The sequence below is a fragment of the Azolla caroliniana genome, unplaced genomic scaffold, assembly GCF_043228905.1.
Source record: "Azolla caroliniana isolate FFs.n. ecotype wild unplaced genomic scaffold, voAzoCaro1.0.p SCAF_9, whole genome shotgun sequence".
In the NCBI taxonomy this organism is placed as follows: domain Eukaryota; kingdom Viridiplantae; phylum Streptophyta; class Polypodiopsida; order Salviniales; family Salviniaceae; genus Azolla; species Azolla caroliniana.
Window position 1 is genome coordinate 18,377,484 of NW_028230444.1, and position 22,810 is coordinate 18,400,293.

The following is a 22,810-nucleotide window of genomic DNA, read 5'->3' on the forward strand; positions in this document are numbered from 1 at the left end:
ATACCAATGGAGCATATTTTTTATGGAAAAAAAGATGATTTTTATAAATGCATCATGTCACATTGTGTGTTACCATCTAATGTCTTGTGAAAGTGCATTTCTACTCCTTTTATTGTGAAAAATGCAATCCAATAAGAGTGTATTGTTAAAGGTAATTTATACTCATTCAATTGTGAAGAATACAAGAATGTTAGTTGTAAAGTCGTTCTTTTAGTAGCAAAAGACTACTTTGCATGAGGTCATACTAAAACTTCAAAGGAATTTTATAATGAATGCACATCAAGCCCATTGATGCAAGACTCTAACACACAATGTTAATGATTCACATAAACTTGTTAAAGGGCATTGGTATCATCTTCACTCTTTGTGTTGAAATGAGAAAATGTGAATGTTTGAAAACCATCTTTTTAGGAGCAACATTTTGAGCATGATATTCAAACTAAAGCACGAAAGATTATAAATGGCCAATGATAAGATAAGGACCTAACATAAACATGCCTAGTGAGCCCTTTCTTACTTCCTCAACTTTGCAATTGCATTTTGTAGGAATCAAGACATAGTGTAAACATGGCTACTGAGACTTCTCTTACTTACTAGTGGCTTGAAATAAGAAAAATGGATTTGCTAAAACTACGTAAACAAAGACCAAACTTGGAACAAGTTTTGGGATCATTCTATTGGCTGTCAAAACATAAACGCAACATGTGATTTGCCCTAAATCATATTGACTCAAACTTCGCCCTTAATGGTGCTTGGTTAATGGATGGTAGCTATTTAAGAAACTCTCAATGCATGTTATTTTATATTTAACCCCAAAGATCTTCCCAACCTTAGCAAAAATAACTTCAATGATTCTAATTCCATGAGGAATACCATACCTCTTGGAAAATCTTAAGTTTATGCTACAAAATTGAGTGTGCTTGGATTGAGTCCATGTTGCTTTTATTGGTTCTACATAAAGGGATTTGGAAAGTCCAAAAAATGCTCAAAGTCACATTGGAGCAACGGATTGGCAAAATTTAGTAACATGACATAGTTATCACTCCAACTCCCACTTTAATTGTGGATGTCTAGATTGGAGACACATTGGTAATTTGTAATGAAATTGTAGATTTATGTTGTCTATAAATGGGATATCATTGAAGGATTAAGTCACTAAATTGTTTAACCTAGTAGAAACAATACAATGAATAATAAGAGCTACATGGATAACAAATCATTGTCATTTATTGGAGGCAACTTGTAGCCACATGGAATGGAGTGCATTCTGCCTTGTTGAACGCAAAAAATGCCACAATGGGCAAAATACTACATACCTTATTCCAAGATATATATGTATAGGAACAAAAAAATTAGCAATGGGTTTCTCTCAAGTATTGAAGCATGCGACAAATCCCATCTCTGTAGATACCAAATAATGCATTGAATTTGTGTTTTGTAAACTTGGAAAGGGTATTCCTTCTCATTAACACGTTCTTCTTGCCACATATATATGCTGCTTTATTTTCACTCACTTCCCCCCCCCCAAAAAAAAACTCCTTCCATTAGTTATAAAATTTTACAGATGAGATTGGTATATACAAATCCATGTAGGGACACGATAGGTTGGAGCAAAAATGTCAACTTATTATATGCATCAATGTAAAGGGATAGATGAATTTCCCTAAACTTGCTCACCCTAGTGAATAAGAAGATGGTTCAAATTAGTTTGGAAACGAGGAAACAATTTCCATCAAATTGACCTTATTCATTTATAACTTCTAACTCATACAAATGAGATGTGAACTATTAATATCAATGGCATGTGTTGCATTACAATGTAGAGCATATGTATATGAGACAGCATGGGCCCCACAACCAATCAACACATTCTTTAACTTTTTTGCTTTTAGAATGATAAGTTCCTTGTGTTCATGTCTTCTATCACAAAATGATGTACAAGTGAACGCTAAAAGGCAATGAAGAACACTTCTCGTGTTGTTGTCTTACTTTCGAAATTGATTACAGGTACGTATGTTCAATGTTGTCTCACATTTACAGACTTTATGAAATGTGGGTGTGAGGGTGCAAACCGGCGTTTTCCAGGACTTTTATTATTATTTTCAAGAGCATCATTGAATGCGGACACAAATTTTTTACGCAAATCACTAGAGATGAACACAATCCTGTCAAGGTTGTGCCGGTAAGTATGGAATTAGATTTCTTATAGGCAAGAATTTTTTCCTTTTTTCTTTTTCATTTGATAAAGTTAAGTACAGTAATGTGGGTCACAAAACGTATTCATCTGGACGAACTGCCTTCCTATGCTATGCTCAGGAAAGCAACAACGCCACCGGAAATGGAAGGCTACTGCTAATATGTTATATAAGTGGGAGGGTGTGAAGGATTCAAACCATTTGCTTGTTATTAGAAAATGCTGCAAAATGTAAATGAGCCCAAAGAATAAAGGGTATTCCTGAAATTGGCCAAAACAGGAGGGTATTTCTGCAATTTCCCAAAACAGGAAAAGAAGAAGAAGAAGAAGAAGAAGAAGAAGAAGTGTGAAGAGGAAGGAGGAAGAAGAGATGGGGAAGGCAGGGTGCTTCAGCTCCTTTCTGTGTTTTACTCTCAAATTCTTCAATTTCATCATCGCTTTTGTGGGCGTAGACCTCGTCCTCTCCTCGCTCTGGTTCCTCTACACCCTCCCTGCCTCCCATGAATCCATCGCCGCCGATTGGTTCACCTTGCCCAATGCCTGGTAATGAAGGCTCTTCACCTCATCAATTCTATTTCGGAGCTTCCTTCATTCCTCCATAGCCGATTTATTAACATAAATTGCTCAGAATTGCTCTTTGATATCGTCATAACGGAACCATGTGTGTGTGTATATATGTTGTGTGCATGCGTGTCTGTATATGTATATGCATGTGGTATGCAGCTGAATAGCGAAAAAAACCTACCAAACTTGCAAGAAAGAGACAGTAATCAGAGATAACGATTAATTGGTCAGAAAACATGGCTGTTTCTTGATACGTCCGTAGTAGATGAAAGTAGGGCGGTTTCATCACGTAGAAGTGGCAATGTAAACCTTATGAAATTGTCGCAATACTCCTTTCAGGTATAAATTCTCTGTATGTGTGTATGTACGTATGAATGTGGGTGAGTGTGTATATATGCCTCCATTGTATTTATCTGTGTGCTAATGTAATTTCTGTAATGGATGTATATGTGTGAATGTATGTAATGTATGGACACATGCATGTGTAATGTTCCCTCCAGTAATATATATTACCCAAAAAAGCTTGTAATATGTATGTGCTCTTCGTCTTGTTACTCTCTCCCTTATATAGATGACATATAAATATGTGTATCATCAATATATATGTATGCCTATATAGGAAATGCTTACATATAGAAATAGTAGACTATCTTCTGCTACTGCGGAACCTTTTACTGCTAATTAGGAAGCAATGTTATAACTTTCTAGTTGAGTTTTGAGCTTATGTTTAAATTACAGGTTTTCCTTCTTCTTGTTGGCTCTTGGTGTCATTCTTTGTATGACAGCTTTAGTTGGGCATTTGGCTGCAGAAACAGGAAATGGGTGCCTCCTTTCATGTGTATCCTCACCATTTTTGGAAGTTTCTTGATAGTTGGGTGGCATTGTAGCATCCATTGCGTACTTCTGTTCTCCTTATTTGTGTATTCCTGTTGTGAAATCTTACATGTTTACTTCTATATAACCCAAATCATGGTTCATAAACGTTGTTTGGACATCCCGACTCTGTTACTAGGCATTGTTGTTTACGTTGCAAAGTCGCAGAACTTTTAGTTGTATATCACCATAACAATGGTTAGTGTACATTTTTCTAGAAGTTGTAGGTTTGTGACCGGGCACCGTAGCATTCATGTCTTTATGTTACAATGTCCTACATTTCTCTAACCATGGTTTGTATTCTGCATTTTGTGTTTATGTAGCAAAATGTTTTAAGTATTTTCATGTGAATATTGGGAATGAATGCCAACCACTATTTTTATACATTTTTCTTTTTTGCTGTACATTTAGGTATTTATGTGGCTCGTACACTTCCCCTTTCTAATTAATTAGCATATGACCTTAACTGGCTTCAGTATATACTTTTCTTGCTTTTGCTTATGTTTTCCCAAGGGGCCTTTGTTACAAACATCGTTGTAAATAAGAATTGGGAGGAGGTATGTTCAATTATCTTTTGATGTGTTAAAATCAACTGGTTTGTGTGGGTATTAACATCTGAGTTTATCTCAGAGTATCCCGAATGATCCATCTGGTTTATATGACTACATCAAGAAGTTTGTTGAAACGAATATGGATGTGTGCAAGTGGGGAGGATTTGCTATTGTAGTCGTTGAGGTAAATAGAAGATTTGATCGAATGATAAGTGTGAATGTTGTGCATTTTTAAATATAGACCCTCTAAATATATTGTAATGTCTACAATAGGCTATTGCTGCGGTGCTTGCACTGTGGATCAAGACTATTGCACCGAGATCATGTTGCGGATCATATGATAGTGATGATGAATATCTAGAGCCTGGTGAATGTATGCTTTCAAAGTCGGCTACTCGGAAATCTCTTCTGAAGCATGGTAAAAATGGTGCAAAGACAACTTCAGGAGTAGTTCAGGGTGTTCCTTATCGAGGTATTCCAGCAAATGGAAGGGTTAAAGTGGTTTATGACACATCCTTTACCTAGTTGTCGTTTTTCTTGGTGTGGGCATGAGATCGATTATTATCTCTGAAGTCATTAAAGAAACTATATAAACATGTAAGTAAAATACTGTATGTACTTCTATATGCTATTATTGGATACATGACTTTTTAATAAGAGTGCCTATTAAGCAATTGTTTTACATGCATCTCTTTCCCTTTGAAAGAAATTGCAGGCCTCAATGGCCTAATTGGGTTGTTTGATAGTAATTTGTTCTTTGTGCTGCAGGTGAATTCGTGGGTCTTCAAGAAAATAAGGTTTTTTATACATATTAAAGTGTTGTTTTGGTTTGCACTATTGAGCTCTTATGGCCATGAGATGAGCAAAAGGAGCTTTGTAATACATGCATGTCTTTTGGGTTTTAAAGGTTATTCTTCAATTAGAATTATGAAGAAAGTGAATTCGATTTTTAAAATTTTTTTATAGGGGGATCTCAAAAGCCATTTATTGAACCTTTAATTGCACAAAATCATTAGAAGTAAATATCATAAATATGAGCTTAACAATCCATTTTGATTCAGTAGATAGACTGATGACATACTTATATATATAGATGTTTTTACATTATTTAACGTTTGGAGGAATGGGCACCTAGAAGCCCATTGGGAGGGAGTTGGGCCTACTCTTTGATATTCTCCTTGATCCCCTAGTAGTTAAAGGGTCACTCTGCAACTTTGGGGTTAGGGATGAATGTGTATATAAACTTCTTGGGTTTACTCATGAGAGTTTAGTTGCCTTAGGGTGTAGAGGGAGTGGGGTGCAAATGTCTATATTTTGTCTATATAGGGCATCCTACTATAGGGGCGCCATACGTTTCTATGAGTAGGTGCTAGTAAGGTGTAACAAGGTATAACACATCCAAAGTTGGGATGCTCCTTAGGCATTGAACAATCATTGTTTTGATCTATATTGGATGTCCATCCACTTTCCCGATCCTATTGTGGGGCATCTTGTCCCTAAAGTGTTAACATTGCAACACATGGGGTAGGAGCAATGTTGAAGATGCAAAAACCAATAATAAGTAGCAAAGATGGTCAAGAACATTCCCATCTTTGTAGGAAATGTTTGAAAGGTACCAAACTATACTTGTTTGGTCATGACTACTTTGTCGATCCTACCATGGGGGAAGAGCAATGTTGAAGATGCAAAAACCAACAATATGTCGCAGAAATGGCTAGGAACATTCCCATCTTTTTTAGGAAAAGCTTGACAGCTACCGAACTATACGCCTTTGATCATGACTAGGGTGGGTGGAACAATTACTTGTGCTGCAAAGGGATTTGTATCGATTTAACTCTTTTTTGTTAAGTGTCACATCTCTGTACCTTTGCATATCCTTGTCTCACTTCCAAGTTCCTCTTCTTTCATTTCCCTTCCCTTTCTTTTTATTTTCTCCAAAAGAGGAGCTACTTACCCATTAGGTAGAAGAGATTTTTACAAAAAGGCTATGCAATGTGGCTTATATGGCTACACATATTCTCTCATATTTTTTACTTAATGTAAGTAGGTAGCTAGAGCATTCTTAATGTAACTGTCCTTCCCTTTCTCTTCTTTGAGAGCATTCTTACATTAAACTGTTGTATATTTTGACATATCTTTATTTTCTTAATTTAGTTTTCATAGCAAATACCACTTGAGCAAATTGAATGTTGGAATCACATAAACAAATTTAATCAAGGAGTTAAGTGTAAGGTATAAGTGAAAACACTTACAAACCAATAACAATGAGTAACAAGAGCATGTTCCGCATCAAAGAAATGGCTTTATATGTAAGTGTTGTTGACTCGTGTCTTTCACATGATGGTATAATGAGCAAAGTTTGAAATGTTCATCTTGTCTACAGGAAATTCAGCATGTCCCACTATCCATATTTTGGTGACACTAAGTTGTGGTAATATTCTAGTGCTTTTCACAAATTTATTAACACAATTGTATGTACAACTCCAAAAACGAGAATCTCAAGAAAACAGCCAGTACAATAAAGTTTTCAGATGACCCAATAAATAACACACAAAAAAAACAACATTGGAGGATTCAAAGAAATGACAATTAGTGATGTTTTTTTATCATGTTCTATAAACTCTATACTTCCATGAAATTGAAACATGTGGGACAAAGTGGTTAAGGATGAGCACTAACTTCTGCAGAGAATATACTGAATATAGAAGTTTCTGATCATGCATATGAACAAGATCATCAATCTTTGAGATTGTATATGTGCTGATTTTAAGTATTGTAAGTGTATCATAAGGCCTTGGGGGAGAACACAATATTAAATGCATAGTAAGCATTGCTTGCTTCTACATCTCAGATGATAGATAGACATAATGATACTTGACGAGCCTCAGCGTGATCATTTTGCAAATTGGAAGGACTCTACATTGCAATGAAGCTTCACGATTTTTGGCTGACTTGACATGTTACCTTTAGGATTACCTCCCAAAGTATAATCTCTAGAGGCACGCACACACATTATAAACAGTACCAGAAAAAAAGTTTTAACCTGTTCCCAAAAGCCAAAATGTTAGAAGGAACGAGGGTATTGTCATCAACCAGCTAAGGAAAGCCATAGCTGCTGCCGTCTCATACTTTCCACAATAGTTGTGAGCACAATTATTTAGATCATCATCAATTAGGACAGTGATACCAGCAGTGGCACATGCTCCTGCAAAGGTCATTGTGGAAGTGACCTGTTCAAATGTCGTTAAAAGACACTATGATTTAGTCACATGTATGAAACTTGTAGCTAAGTTTCATGTCCAGGCTTAGAATGATATGCAACTGAACATGCTATATAAAAACTGAAATGAATGAAGCTCCAAATGTTCAGAAGCATGATTCATAACTTACCCCGTCTCCCACGGTAAATAAGCTGATCAGAAGCCAATGGTGCAAGCTCCTCCTCACTGAAAGAGCATAGATATCAACAATTCCTGCAAGTAGGCTCCATACAGCTTGGAGAAGAGTGGCAATAAGAAGATAACTGTATATGGAGTTCATGTCAGTCTCAAATCAATACTTGATAATTAAAACATCAAGCGTCAATTTGTTTTGGATAATGTCAATCTACAGTTATTATCCATCTCAATCTTATTTCCTAAATCTCTCACACATGCATGGATGACACAATGCCCGACACAAGCGTGCAATCGATATAAATGGCCAACATAGGCTTTATACATTCTAATGAGAAGTAATCTTTTTTGGGGGAAGCATTATATGTCCACGAGGAAGACCAAAGCCCCGACAAGCAGCCCCAACATTTATTCTTGCAGAAGCTTATGGGTATGCGTAACATGAGAGAAAATGGGTGTGTTGAAGAAGATGAGATATCTCAAAATCACAGGGAATACCAAGGTTGATTTTCAGAAAGGCAAGAGAAAGGTTCATACCATCAAGAAGTTTGAAGAAGATGACATCTCTACAAATGTGGGAGCACCATTGTCCAATATAGTTCTGAGCACGAAAAAATGAAAGAAGGATGCCTTTTGTTCTCTTTCATGAAGAAATAGTTTCACAAGGAAGTACTACCGAAGACTAGATGGACATGTTAAATCTCAAGTGGCTAAAATCAAAATATTTTGTCTCCCACAAAACTTACAAAATAAGAATTCAATCCTCAACATTCGTTGCCGACTTGTATATAATATACTCAGGTTTCTCAGTACTTATGTGGGCCACATTTCATCTCATATTATCCTATCTTCATTTCTATGCTTTTTTCTTCACGTGGCATCTCTCACAAAAACTATATTATAAGGGGGCTCTAGACTAATTGCAATTTATTTCAATCATAACTATAACTGAGAAAATGGATTCATGGAAAAAGTTTAGGCAGTTCACTCTTTGCCTAAGCTAGCCTAACAATACATTTCCCCAGTTTAGGTAAAAGGTTTCATGTAACATGTAATGTATAATAATTGAAGGACCTATTGCAGGATCTATTGCAAGTTGGTTCTAATGAATTCATAAAGGATGACTGTCTGGCATCCATTTTTATAATTGGAGTTAGGTTTCATCCATGGCACAATTAAAAATAATGAGAGAAAACGACGAGTTTATGGGAATTTAGTAGTAACATTATATATTTTTGTCGGTTCTATTTATAAATATTTCAAATTGGGACATCAAAAAACTTAACATACATTCTCATGAATAAGGTTCTTAACATGAAAATATATAGGTTGCTTTTCTTTAATAATGTGAATTATCTACTGATCAATAGAGAAAGTTAGCTTCTTTAATTCTTTCATTGTTAATGTAATGGTCTAAATATCCACATTGGTACTGTAACATCTTTCTTTCTCATTTCATGACGCTGGTCAGGGATATTATCAGTGGAATCAGCCATTGGGATAAAAAAAATCTAGCCTTGTCTCTTCTAATGCAATTAATACTAACAGTAACATAAATGCAACTGTTAAACCAAAAAGTTAATAAGACACTCTACTGCCCCCTCCATGTCTTATACCTTCTCGAATGTAAACGACAAGAAAATGTTTTTTATCTCTTTATGAACTGATTCAGCACCATATATTTCCTTCCTTCAATCTTTATTTTTCTCTTTCACTGTGTGTGCGTGTGTGTGTGTGGTTACACTCTTTGCTTGACTACTCAACCACAGACACAAACTCATGGAAGATCAAACCTGTGAAATTCGGAAACTAGGTTTTACATTTTTTGTGCACAGATGCAGAGAGTCCGTTTTAAATATTTTATATATAAAATTACCTATCTGATTTCTTTCTTTTCTTTATCTGCTTAATGATGACATATGATTGAAGGAGAAAAGTTTGTGTTCTGCTTACCAGAAGGCAGTGACCTGAGAGAAATCTGGAGTGGTGACCAACATTACAATGGAAAATACGGCAAAGAAAATTTGACCAAGTCGAAGAAGAAAGCCTCCTAGAGTACCAGGCATTCCTTGATAATCCTTCATTCTCACTCGCGTAGGAGGTTCAATGAAAGCAGGAGGTACCCCCACAGGGTGAACTAAAGAACGACTGACCAGTTCCATATATTCTTGCGAAGAAAGAATCCTTCACAGAAGGAAGGTGCGGATCAGAGAAAAATCTTCATTCCTGAATGAATTCAAGAACAAATAACCAGTTCCATATATCCACGGGAATAGAGAATCCTTTATAGGAAAACACCTGACTCTGGGAAAGATCTTTCCTGCATGAAGTAAAGAAGTTTCGTATCCTTCCAGATAAAACAATCCTTTACAGAAGGAAATACCTAACTGACAGAAGCATTCGTTTTCCTGGATGAACTAAGTAAAGAACGACTAGACAGTTCATATCCTTACAAAAAAGAATCCTTTACAGGAGAAGGACCAAGCTCAGACAAAGATCTCCTTTCCTCTTCCTCCTCCTTCAGGATGTACTGAAGAACAACGGAACAGTCCCATATGATTACAAAAGAAAAATCTGATCAGAGAATGATATTCTTTCGTCTTCCTCCTCCTCTACCTCCCACAGAATGAACCAAAGAGGGAGTTTCCAGCTGCGTAGAGGTGGACAGAATCCTTTCAACCTCAAATGAACTATCTCCTTTATTTCCTTGTTTTTTATTATCTGATATACCACCATGAAAAACTGGTTCTTTGTTCAGACGCTGAGATGTTCGCCCGTACAGACAGATAGAGTTCCCATGGCGCCGAGAGGTAATCGCAATCAGAGAAGGACATACGCATCCAAGCTATCGGATATAGCTTCTAACAGAGGAGAACAAATCATGAGACCCTAATCATCAGGAGAACAAATCCTTCATGGAGAAAGGGATGGATTCAACGATGAAGAAGCGACAGCGATAATACGGCAGAAGGACGACGGCACCATTGAAGGTATGGCGGTGCTTTCTTTATTTACACAGGCGCGCTCTTCCTCTCTGTCTGTTCCGTCTGTTCTGCTCTGCTGTGTGTGTACGTGTGTGTTGTGGTAGCAGGAGGCTCCATGTAAGCTTGGGTTCACACGCCAAGAAGAAGGAGATAGAAGATATGGAGAAGCAAGAAGAATATGAAAAAGAAGGAGCTCTCTCTCTCTCTCATCTCTTCTTCACACTTTATTTTAGCCATTACTTCATCATATTTTTGAATTGAAGCCAATAACAAAATATATGATATGATCTAAGAAGATTAGTCGAGTCATCAAATAAAGCTAATAGATTTCGGAGCTATACTTCTTGTAGTGTTTGGTCGAACAATGGCAAACACTAGTAATTGTGGTCGCAAAGTATAAGAGTAAGATCGGAACTAAGTCAAGATCACCAACGATTCTTAATATTAATACCAACATTACCGCAACGTTACCGTTCTCGTCTCATGATACCAACCGCTAGATTCTTCCACTCGTACGTAAACTTGCATTGTTGAATCTCGAATACGCTACCTTCTATTAATTCTACCCTAACCAAATGAAGAGTATCGCGCATGCGACGTCTTAGTGGCGGCCTTCGTGTAGGTTGTTTCTAAATCTTAAACGACGTCATCCTTGTGGACGACTACATTCAAATGCACACCATACAACAACTAGGCGTCATCACATTCTCGCGTCTACTCGCTTGTATTCAAACTAGGAGCACGGCGAGCCTAAGCAAGAAAGGCATTGTTCATATGTTCCCTCGAGCGAGTGCGCATTAAAAATATGTGAACGGCATCGTCGTGATCGATGATTACGTTCAAATGAGCGACTTTTATCCCTTCCCCAATCCACGCATGTATTGATTGCGCAACGTTACCGAGCACTCTCGTTGTCATCGTCGTATTCCGATTCTCGAGAAGCGGAACCTAATCCTAATCGATCCTACTAGGGATCGAACCTAGAATCTCTGGTTTCGTAGACCAGCGCCTTATCCATTGGGCCATAGGATCTTCGGTTTTCCGTTGGTAATTGTAGTCCCATTGAGGATCGCGATTGACGTGCGGCACACTTTTGACGAGGAATTTGTGCCGGATAAACCATTCCATTTCTTTTACCTGTTAAACATCATCATCCTCGTAAATGAATGCAACCATTAAGCCAAAACAGTGGATACAAAGATCACATTTTCTGGACGGTTGAGACGAATGCGCATTATGACTCCGTGAATGATTCTCGGTCGTCGTGCACTAGGGTCACGATTCTAAACCGACCCTACTAGGGGTCGAACCTAGAATCTTTGGTTTCGAAGACCAACGCCTTATCCATTAGGCCATAGGATCTTCGACCTTTCATCGAAAAGCGAAGGGAATGAAGATCTCACATGTGAACGGATAGGACCTCTTATTTCTCGTCATATTTCTTGATCGTCGTATTTTTCGTAGGATCTCTTGTCTCTTACCTTACCATTATATTACTCGCCACATTACGGAGATGAGCTTAAATGGGTTTATCGGATAAAGGTATGCGGTGTGACGTATGCAATCCATAGAAAAGCATTCATGACCGTACAAATGACCTTCGAGAAGAGTTTTCGTCTCGAACTGCCAATCTCTGATGCGCAACGTTACCGTTCTCGTCTCATGATACCAACCGCTAGATTCTTCCACTCGTACGTAAACTTGCATTGTTGAATCTCGAATACGCTACCTTCTATTAATTCTACCCTAACCAAATGAAGAGTATCGCGCATGCGACGTCTTAGTGGCGGCCTTCGTGTAGGTTGTTTCTAAATCTTAAACGACGTCATCCTTGTGGACGACTACATTCAAATGCACACCATACAACAACTAGGCGTCATCACATTCTCGCGTCTACTCGCTTGTATTCAAACTAGGAGCACGGCGAGCCTAAGCAAGAAAGGCATTGTTCATATGTTCCCTCGAGCGAGTGCGCATTAAAAATATGTGAACGGCATCGTCGTGATCGATGATTACGTTCAAATGAGCGACTTTTATCCCTTCCCCAATCCACGCATGTATTGATTGCGCAACGTTACCGAGCACTCTCGTTGTCATCGTCGTATTCCGATTCTCGAGAAGCGGAACCTAATCCTAATCGATCCTACTAGGGATCGAACCTAGAATCTCTGGTTTCGTAGACCAGCGCCTTATCCATTGGGCCATAGGATCTTCGGTTTTCCGTTGGTAATTGTAGTCCCATTGAGGATCGCGATTGACGTGCGGCACACTTTTGACGAGGAATTTGTGCCGGATAAACCATTCCATTTCTTTTACCTGTTAAACATCATCATCCTCGTAAATGAATGCAACCATTAAGCCAAAACAGTGGATACAAAGATCACATTTTCTGGACGGTTGAGACGAATGCGCATTATGACTCCGTGAATGATTCTCGGTCGTCGTGCACTAGGGTCACGATTCTAAACCGACCCTACTAGGGGTCGAACCTAGAATCTTTGGTTTCGAAGACCAACGCCTTATCCATTAGGCCATAGGATCTTCGACCTTTCATCGAAAAGCGAAGGGAATGAAGATCTCACATGTGAACGGATAGGACCTCTTATTTCTCGTCATATTTCTTGATCGTCGTATTTTTCGTAGGATCTCTTGTCTCTTACCTTACCATTATATTACTCGCCACATTACGGAGATGAGCTTAAATGGGTTTATCGGATAAAGGTATGCGGTGTGACGTATGCAATCCATAGAAAAGCATTCATGACCGTACAAATGACCTTCGAGAAGAGTTTTCGTCTCGAACTGCCAATCTCTGATGCGCAACGTTACCGTTCTCGTCTCATGATACCAACCGCTAGATTCTTCCACTCGTACGTAAACTTGCATTGTTGAATCTCGAATACGCTACCTTCTATTAATTCTACCCTAACCAAATGAAGAGTATCGCGCATGCGACGTCTTAGTGGCGGCCTTCGTGTAGGTTGTTTCTAAATCTTAAACGACGTCATCCTTGTGGACGACTACATTCAAATGCACACCATACAACAACTAGGCGTCATCACATTCTCGCGTCTACTCGCTTGTATTCAAACTAGGAGCACGGCGAGCCTAAGCAAGAAAGGCATTGTTCATATGTTCCCTCGAGCGAGTGCGCATTAAAAATATGTGAACGGCATCGTCGTGATCGATGATTACGTTCAAATGAGCGACTTTTATCCCTTCCCCAATCCACGCATGTATTGATTGCGCAACGTTACCGAGCACTCTCGTTGTCATCGTCGTATTCCGATTCTCGAGAAGCGGAACCTAATCCTAATCGATCCTACTAGGGATCGAACCTAGAATCTCTGGTTTCGTAGACCAGCGCCTTATCCATTGGGCCATAGGATCTTCGGTTTTCCGTTGGTAATTGTAGTCCCATTGAGGATCGCGATTGACGTGCGGCACACTTTTGACGAGGAATTTGTGCCGGATAAACCATTCCATTTCTTTTACCTGTTAAACATCATCATCCTCGTAAATGAATGCAACCATTAAGCCAAAACAGTGGATACAAAGATCACATTTTCTGGACGGTTGAGACGAATGCGCATTATGACTCCGTGAATGATTCTCGGTCGTCGTGCACTAGGGTCACGATTCTAAACCGACCCTACTAGGGGTCGAACCTAGAATCTTTGGTTTCGAAGACCAACGCCTTATCCATTAGGCCATAGGATCTTCGACCTTTCATCGAAAAGCGAAGGGAATGAAGATCTCACATGTGAACGGATAGGACCTCTTATTTCTCGTCATATTTCTTGATCGTCGTATTTTTCGTAGGATCTCTTGTCTCTTACCTTACCATTATATTACTCGCCACATTACGGAGATGAGCTTAAATGGGTTTATCGGATAAAGGTATGCGGTGTGACGTATGCAATCCATAGAAAAGCATTCATGACCGTACAAATGACCTTCGAGAAGAGTTTTCGTCTCGAACTGCCAATCTCTGATGCGCAACGTTACCGTTCTCGTCTCATGATACCAACCGCTAGATTCTTCCACTCGTACGTAAACTTGCATTGTTGAATCTCGAATACGCTACCTTCTATTAATTCTACCCTAACCAAATGAAGAGTATCGCGCATGCGACGTCTTAGTGGCGGCCTTCGTGTAGGTTGTTTCTAAATCTTAAACGACGTCATCCTTGTGGACGACTACATTCAAATGCACACCATACAACAACTAGGCGTCATCACATTCTCGCGTCTACTCGCTTGTATTCAAACTAGGAGCACGGCGAGCCTAAGCAAGAAAGGCATTGTTCATATGTTCCCTCGAGCGAGTGCGCATTAAAAATATGTGAACGGCATCGTCGTGATCGATGATTACGTTCAAATGAGCGACTTTTATCCCTTCCCCAATCCACGCATGTATTGATTGCGCAACGTTACCGAGCACTCTCGTTGTCATCGTCGTATTCCGATTCTCGAGAAGCGGAACCTAATCCTAATCGATCCTACTAGGGATCGAACCTAGAATCTCTGGTTTCGTAGACCAGCGCCTTATCCATTGGGCCATAGGATCTTCGGTTTTCCGTTGGTAATTGTAGTCCCATTGAGGATCGCGATTGACGTGCGGCACACTTTTGACGAGGAATTTGTGCCGGATAAACCATTCCATTTCTTTTACCTGTTAAACATCATCATCCTCGTAAATGAATGCAACCATTAAGCCAAAACAGTGGATACAAAGATCACATTTTCTGGACGGTTGAGACGAATGCGCATTATGACTCCGTGAATGATTCTCGGTCGTCGTGCACTAGGGTCACGATTCTAAACCGACCCTACTAGGGGTCGAACCTAGAATCTTTGGTTTCGAAGACCAACGCCTTATCCATTAGGCCATAGGATCTTCGACCTTTCATCGAAAAGCGAAGGGAATGAAGATCTCACATGTGAACGGATAGGACCTCTTATTTCTCGTCATATTTCTTGATCGTCGTATTTTTCGTAGGATCTCTTGTCTCTTACCTTACCATTATATTACTCGCCACATTACGGAGATGAGCTTAAATGGGTTTATCGGATAAAGGTATGCGGTGTGACGTATGCAATCCATAGAAAAGCATTCATGACCGTACAAATGACCTTCGAGAAGAGTTTTCGTCTCGAACTGCCAATCTCTGATGCGCAACGTTACCGTTCTCGTCTCATGATACCAACCGCTAGATTCTTCCACTCGTACGTAAACTTGCATTGTTGAATCTCGAATACGCTACCTTCTATTAATTCTACCCTAACCAAATGAAGAGTATCGCGCATGCGACGTCTTAGTGGCGGCCTTCGTGTAGGTTGTTTCTAAATCTTAAACGACGTCATCCTTGTGGACGACTACATTCAAATGCACACCATACAACAACTAGGCGTCATCACATTCTCGCGTCTACTCGCTTGTATTCAAACTAGGAGCACGGCGAGCCTAAGCAAGAAAGGCATTGTTCATATGTTCCCTCGAGCGAGTGCGCATTAAAAATATGTGAACGGCATCGTCGTGATCGATGATTACGTTCAAATGAGCGACTTTTATCCCTTCCCCAATCCACGCATGTATTGATTGCGCAACGTTACCGAGCACTCTCGTTGTCATCGTCGTATTCCGATTCTCGAGAAGCGGAACCTAATCCTAATCGATCCTACTAGGGATCGAACCTAGAATCTCTGGTTTCGTAGACCAGCGCCTTATCCATTGGGCCATAGGATCTTCGGTTTTAATCGCGATTGACGTGCGGCACACTTTTGACGAGGAATTTGTGCCGGATAAACCATTCCATTTCTTTTACCTGTTAAACATCATCATCCTCGTAAATGAATGCAACCATTAAGCCAAAACAGTGGATACAAAGATCACATTTTCTGGACGGTTGAGACGAATGCGCATTATGACTCCGTGAATGATTCTCGGTCGTCGTGCACTAGGGTCACGATTCTAAACCGACCCTACTAGGGGTCGAACCTAGAATCTTTGGTTTCGAAGACCAACGCCTTATCCATTAGGCCATAGGATCTTCGACCTTTCATCGAAAAGCGAAGGGAATGAAGATCTCACATGTGAACGGATAGGACCTCTTATTTCTCGTCATATTTCTTGATCGTCGTATTTTTCGTAGGATCTCTTGTCTCTTACCTTACCATTATATTACTCGCCACATTACGGAGATGAGCTTAAATGGGTTTATCGGATAAAGGTATGCGGTGTGACGTATGCAATCCATAGAAAAGCATTCATGACCGTACAAATGACCTTCGAGAAGAGTTTTCGTCTCGAACTGCCAATCTCTGATGCGCAACGTTACCGTTCTCGTCTCATGATACCAACCGCTAGATTCTTCCACTCGTACGTAAACTTGCATTGTTGAATCTCGAATACGCTACCTTCTATTAATTCTACCCTAACCAAATGAAGAGTATCGCGCATGCGACGTCTTAGTGGCGGCCTTCGTGTAGGTTGTTTCTAAATCTTAAACGACGTCATCCTTGTGGACGACTACATTCAAATGCACACCATACAACAACTAGGCGTCATCACATTCTCGCGTCTACTCGCTTGTATTCAAACTAGGAGCACGGCGAGCCTAAGCAAGAAAGGCATTGTTCATATGTTCCCTCGAGCGAGTGCGCATTAAAAATATGTGAACGGCATCGTCGTGATCGATGATTACGTTCAAATGAGCGACTTTTATCCCTTCCCCAATCCACGCATGTATTGATTGCGCAACGTTACCGAGCACTCTCGTTGTCATCGTCGTATTCCGATTCTCGAGAAGCGGAACCTAATCCTAATCGATCCTACTAGGGATCGAACCTAGAATCTCTGGTTTCGTAGACCAGCGCCTTATCCATTGGGCCATAGGATCTTCGGTTTTCCGTTGGTAATTGTAGTCCCATTGAGGATCGCGATTGACGTGCGGCACACTTTTGACGAGGAATTTGTGCCGGATAAACCATTCCATTTCTTTTACCTGTTAAACATCATCATCCTCGTAAATGAATGCAACCATTAAGCCAAAACAGTGGATACAAAGATCACATTTTCTGGACGGTTGAGACGAATGCGCATTATGACTCCGTGAATGATTCTCGGTCGTCGTGCACTAGGGTCACGATTCTAAACCGACCCTACTAGGGGTCGAACCTAGAATCTTTGGTTTCGAAGACCAACGCCTTATCCATTAGGCCATAGGATCTTCGACCTTTCATCGAAAAGCGAAGGGAATGAAGATCTCACATGTGAACGGATAGGACCTCTTATTTCTCGTCATATTTCTTGATCGTCGTATTTTTCGTAGGATCTCTTGTCTCTTACCTTACCATTATATTACTCGCCACATTACGGAGATGAGCTTAAATGGGTTTATCGGATAAAGGTATGCGGTGTGACGTATGCAATCCATAGAAAAGCATTCATGACCGTACAAATGACCTTCGAGAAGAGTTTTCGTCTCGAACTGCCAATCTCTGATGCGCAACGTTACCGTTCTCGTCTCATGATACCAACCGCTAGATTCTTCCACTCGTACGTAAACTTGCATTGTTGAATCTCGAATACGCTACCTTCTATTAATTCTACCCTAACCAAATGAAGAGTATCGCGCATGCGACGTCTTAGTGGCGGCCTTCGTGTAGGTTGTTTCTAAATCTTAAACGACGTCATCCTTGTGGACGACTACATTCAAATGCACACCATACAACAACTAGGCGTCATCACATTCTCGCGTCTACTCGCTTGTATTCAAACTAGGAGCACGGCGAGCCTAAGCAAGAAAGGCATTGTTCATATGTTCCCTCGAGCGAGTGCGCATTAAAAATATGTGAACGGCATCGTCGTGATCGATGATTACGTTCAAATGAGCGACTTTTATCCCTTCCCCAATCCACGCATGTATTGATTGCGCAACGTTACCGAGCACTCTCGTTGTCATCGTCGTATTCCGATTCTCGAGAAGCGGAACCTAATCCTAATCGATCCTACTAGGGATCGAACCTAGAATCTCTGGTTTCGTAGACCAGCGCCTTATCCATTGGGCCATAGGATCTTCGGTTTTCCGTTGGTAATTGTAGTCCCATTGAGGATCGCGATTGACGTGCGGCACACTTTTGACGAGGAATTTGTGCCGGATAAACCATTCCATTTCTTTTACCTGTTAAACATCATCATCCTCGTAAATGAATGCAACCATTAAGCCAAAACAGTGGATACAAAGATCACATTTTCTGGACGGTTGAGACGAATGCGCATTATGACTCCGTGAATGATTCTCGGTCGTCGTGCACTAGGGTCACGATTCTAAACCGACCCTACTAGGGGTCGAACCTAGAATCTTTGGTTTCGAAGACCAACGCCTTATCCATTAGGCCATAGGATCTTCGACCTTTCATCGAAAAGCGAAGGGAATGAAGATCTCACATGTGAACGGATAGGACCTCTTATTTCTCGTCATATTTCTTGATCGTCGTATTTTTCGTAGGATCTCTTGTCTCTTACCTTACCATTATATTACTCGCCACATTACGGAGATGAGCTTAAATGGGTTTATCGGATAAAGGTATGCGGTGTGACGTATGCAATCCATAGAAAAGCATTCATGACCGTACAAATGACCTTCGAGAAGAGTTTTCGTCTCGAACTGCCAATCTCTGATGCGCAACGTTACCGTTCTCGTCTCATGATACCAACCGCTAGATTCTTCCACTCGTACGTAAACTTGCATTGTTGAATCTCGAATACGCTACCTTCTATTAATTCTACCCTAACCAAATGAAGAGTATCGCGCATGCGACGTCTTAGTGGCGGCCTTCGTGTAGGTTGTTTCTAAATCTTAAACGACGTCATCCTTGTGGACGACTACATTCAAATGCACACCATACAACAACTAGGCGTCATCACATTCTCGCGTCTACTCGCTTGTATTCAAACTAGGAGCACGGCGAGCCTAAGCAAGAAAGGCATTGTTCATATGTTCCCTCGAGCGAGTGCGCATTAAAAATATGTGAACGGCATCGTCGTGATCGATGATTACGTTCAAATGAGCGACTTTTATCCCTTCCCCAATCCACGCATGTATTGATTGCGCAACGTTACCGAGCACTCTCGTTGTCATCGTCGTATTCCGATTCTCGAGAAGCGGAACCTAATCCTAATCGATCCTACTAGGGATCGAACCTAGAATCTCTGGTTTCGTAGACCAGCGCCTTATCCATTGGGCCATAGGATCTTCGGTTTTCCGTTGGTAATTGTAGTCCCATTGAGGATCGCGATTGACGTGCGGCACACTTTTGACGAGGAATTTGTGCCGGATAAACCATTCCATTTCTTTTACCTGTTAAACATCATCATCCTCGTAAATGAATGCAACCATTAAGCCAAAACAGTGGATACAAAGATCACATTTTCTGGACGGTTGAGACGAATGCGCATTATGACTCCGTGAATGATTCTCGGTCGTCGTGCACTAGGGTCACGATTCTAAACCGACCCTACTAGGGGTCGAACCTAGAATCTTTGGTTTCGAAGACCAACGCCTTATCCATTAGGCCATAGGATCTTCGACCTTTCATCGAAAAGCGAAGGGAATGAAGATCTCACATGTGAACGGATAGGACCTCTTATTTCTCGTCATATTTCTTGATCGTCGTATTTTTCGTAGGATCTCTTGTCTCTTACCTTACCATTATATTACTCGCCACATTACGGAGATGAGCTTAAATGGGTTTATCGGATAAAGGTATGCGGTGTGACGTATGCAATCCATAGAAAAGCATTCATGACCGTACAAATGACCTTCGAGAAGAGTTTTCGTCTCGAACTGCCAATCTCTGATGCGCAACGTTACCGTTCTCGTCTCATGATACCAACCGCTAGATTCTTCCACTCGTACGTAAACTTGCATTGTTGAATCTCGAATACGCTACCTTCTATTAATTCTACCCTAACCAAATGAAGAGTATCGCGCATGCGACGTCTTAGTGGCGGCCTTCGTGTAGGTTGTTTCTAAATCTTAAACGACGTCATCCTTGTGGACGACTACATTCAAATGCACACCATACAACAACTAGGCGTCATCACATTCTCGCGTCTACTCGCTTGTATTCAAACTAGGAGCACGGCGAGCCTAAGCAAGAAAGGCATTGTTCATATGTTCCCTCGAGCGAGTGCGCATTAAAAATATGTGAACGGCATCGTCGTGATCGATGATTACGTTCAAATGAGCGACTTTTATCCCTTCCCCAATCCACGCATGTATTGATTGCGCAACGTTACCGAGCACTCTCGTTGTCATCGTCGTATTCCGATTCTCGAGAAGCGGAACCTAATCCTAATCGATCCTACTAGGGATCGAACCTAGAATCTCTGGTTTCGTAGACCAGCGCCTTATCCATTGGGCCATAGGATCTTCGGTTTTCCGTTGGTAATTGTAGTCCCATTGAGGATCGCGATTGACGTGCGGCACACTTTTGACGAGGAATTTGTGCCGGATAAACCATTCCATTTCTTTTACCTGTTAAACATCATCATCCTCGTAAATGAATGCAACCATTAAGCCAAAACAGTGGATACAAAGATCACATTTTCTGGACGGTTGAGACGAATGCGCATTATGACTCCGTGAATGATTCTCGGTCGTCGTGCACTAGGGTCACGATTCTAAACCGACCCTACTAGGGGTCGAACCTAGAATCTTTGGTTTCGAAGACCAACGCCTTATCCATTAGGCCATAGGATCTTCGACCTTTCATCGAAAAGCGAAGGGAATGAAGATCTCACATGTGAACGGATAGGACCTCTTATTTCTCGTCATATTTCTTGATCGTCGTATTTTTCGTAGGATCTCTTGTCTCTTACCTTACCATTATATTACTCGCCACATTACGGAGATGAGCTTAAATGGGTTTATCGGATAAAGGTATGCGGTGTGACGTATGCAATCCATAGAAAAGCATTCATGACCGTACAAATGACCTTCGAGAAGAGTTTTCGTCTCGAACTGCCAATCTCTGATGCGCAACGTTACCGTTCTCGTCTCATGATACCAACCGCTAGATTCTTCCACTCGTACGTAAACTTGCATTGTTGAATCTCGAATACGCTACCTTCTATTAATTCTACCCTAACCAAATGAAGAGTATCGCGCATGCGACGTCTTAGTGGCGGCCTTCGTGTAGGTTGTTTCTAAATCTTAAACGACGTCATCCTTGTGGACGACTACATTCAAATGCACACCATACAACAACTAGGCGTCATCACATTCTCGCGTCTACTCGCTTGTATTCAAACTAGGAGCACGGCGAGCCTAAGCAAGAAAGGCATTGTTCATATGTTCCCTCGAGCGAGTGCGCATTAAAAATATGTGAACGGCATCGTCGTGATCGATGATTACGTTCAAATGAGCGACTTTTATCCCTTCCCCAATCCACGCATGTATTGATTGCGCAACGTTACCGAGCACTCTCGTTGTCATCGTCGTATTCCGATTCTCGAGAAGCGGAACCTAATCCTAATCGATCCTACTAGGGATCGAACCTAGAATCTCTGGTTTCGTAGACCAGCGCCTTATCCATTGGGCCATAGGATCTTCGGTTTTCCGTTGGTAATTGTAGTCCCATTGAGGATCGCGATTGACGTGCGGCACACTTTTGACGAGGAATTTGTGCCGGATAAACCATTCCATTTCTTTTACCTGTTAAACATCATCATCCTCGTAAATGAATGCAACCATTAAGCCAAAACAGTGGATACAAAGATCACATTTTCTGGACGGTTGAGACGAATGCGCATTATGACTCCGTGAATGATTCTCGGTCGTCGTGCACTAGGGTCACGATTCTAAACCGACCCTACTAGGGGTCGAACCTAGAATCTTTGGTTTCGAAGACCAACGCCTTATCCATTAGGCCATAGGATCTTCGACCTTTCATCGAAAAGCGAAGGGAATGAAGATCTCACATGTGAACGGATAGGACCTCTTATTTCTCGTCATATTTCTTGATCGTCGTATTTTTCGTAGGATCTCTTGTCTCTTACCTTACCATTATATTACTCGCCACATTACGGAGATGAGCTTAAATGGGTTTATCGGATAAAGGTATGCGGTGTGACGTATGCAATCCATAGAAAAGCATTCATGACCGTACAAATGACCTTCGAGAAGAGTTTTCGTCTCGAACTGCCAATCTCTGATGCGCAACGTTACCGTTCTCGTCTCAT

General features: G+C 40.7%; 2 protein-coding genes and 10 non-coding genes across 12 annotated transcripts; 1 reads left to right on the forward strand and 11 right to left on the reverse strand.

The window, feature by feature from the left end:
- Nucleotides 1-2,398: 2,398 nt before the first annotated feature.
- LOC147860399 (tetraspanin-19-like) lies at nt 2,399-4,931 on the forward strand. The gene is made up of 5 exons (XM_087324671.1): nt 2,399-2,737; nt 3,497-3,596; nt 4,108-4,188; nt 4,262-4,366; nt 4,456-4,931. The coding sequence occupies exons 1-5, from the start codon at nt 2,565-2,567 to the stop codon at nt 4,705-4,707; spliced, it is 711 nt and encodes a 236-aa protein (XP_087180797.1). The 5' UTR covers nt 2,399-2,564; the 3' UTR covers nt 4,708-4,931.
- Nucleotides 4,932-6,730: 1,799 nt separating this feature from the next.
- Nucleotides 6,731-10,310, reverse strand: LOC147860400 (CASP-like protein 5A1). The gene is made up of 3 exons (XM_087324672.1): nt 9,531-10,310; nt 7,573-7,705; nt 6,731-7,412 (listed from the first exon to the last, which is right to left on the reverse strand). Exons 1-3 carry the CDS (start codon nt 9,737-9,739, stop codon nt 7,221-7,223), a joined length of 534 nt encoding a protein of 177 aa, XP_087180798.1. The 5' UTR covers nt 9,740-10,310; the 3' UTR covers nt 6,731-7,220.
- A 1,210-nt stretch (nt 10,311-11,520) lies between these two features.
- On the reverse strand, nt 11,521-11,593 carry TRNAR-ACG (transfer RNA arginine (anticodon ACG)). Its single transcript has one exon. It is a non-coding gene; the product is annotated as a tRNA-Arg (tRNA).
- Nucleotides 11,594-12,699: 1,106 nt separating this feature from the next.
- Nucleotides 12,700-12,772, reverse strand: TRNAR-ACG (transfer RNA arginine (anticodon ACG)). Its single transcript has one exon. It is a non-coding gene; the product is annotated as a tRNA-Arg (tRNA).
- Nucleotides 12,773-13,878: 1,106 nt separating this feature from the next.
- Nucleotides 13,879-13,951, reverse strand: TRNAR-ACG (transfer RNA arginine (anticodon ACG)). The gene has a single exon. It is a non-coding gene; the product is annotated as a tRNA-Arg (tRNA).
- A 1,106-nt stretch (nt 13,952-15,057) lies between these two features.
- On the reverse strand, nt 15,058-15,130 carry TRNAR-ACG (transfer RNA arginine (anticodon ACG)). Its single transcript has one exon. It is a non-coding gene; the product is annotated as a tRNA-Arg (tRNA).
- A 1,106-nt stretch (nt 15,131-16,236) lies between these two features.
- Nucleotides 16,237-16,309, reverse strand: TRNAR-ACG (transfer RNA arginine (anticodon ACG)). Its single transcript has one exon. It is a non-coding gene; the product is annotated as a tRNA-Arg (tRNA).
- Nucleotides 16,310-17,389: 1,080 nt separating this feature from the next.
- TRNAR-ACG (transfer RNA arginine (anticodon ACG)) lies at nt 17,390-17,462 on the reverse strand. Its single transcript has one exon. It is a non-coding gene; the product is annotated as a tRNA-Arg (tRNA).
- A 1,106-nt stretch (nt 17,463-18,568) lies between these two features.
- TRNAR-ACG (transfer RNA arginine (anticodon ACG)) lies at nt 18,569-18,641 on the reverse strand. Its single transcript has one exon. It is a non-coding gene; the product is annotated as a tRNA-Arg (tRNA).
- Nucleotides 18,642-19,747: 1,106 nt separating this feature from the next.
- Nucleotides 19,748-19,820, reverse strand: TRNAR-ACG (transfer RNA arginine (anticodon ACG)). The gene has a single exon. It is a non-coding gene; the product is annotated as a tRNA-Arg (tRNA).
- A 1,106-nt stretch (nt 19,821-20,926) lies between these two features.
- On the reverse strand, nt 20,927-20,999 carry TRNAR-ACG (transfer RNA arginine (anticodon ACG)). The gene has a single exon. It is a non-coding gene; the product is annotated as a tRNA-Arg (tRNA).
- A 1,106-nt stretch (nt 21,000-22,105) lies between these two features.
- Nucleotides 22,106-22,178, reverse strand: TRNAR-ACG (transfer RNA arginine (anticodon ACG)). Its single transcript has one exon. It is a non-coding gene; the product is annotated as a tRNA-Arg (tRNA).
- Nucleotides 22,179-22,810: the final 632 nt, after the last annotated feature.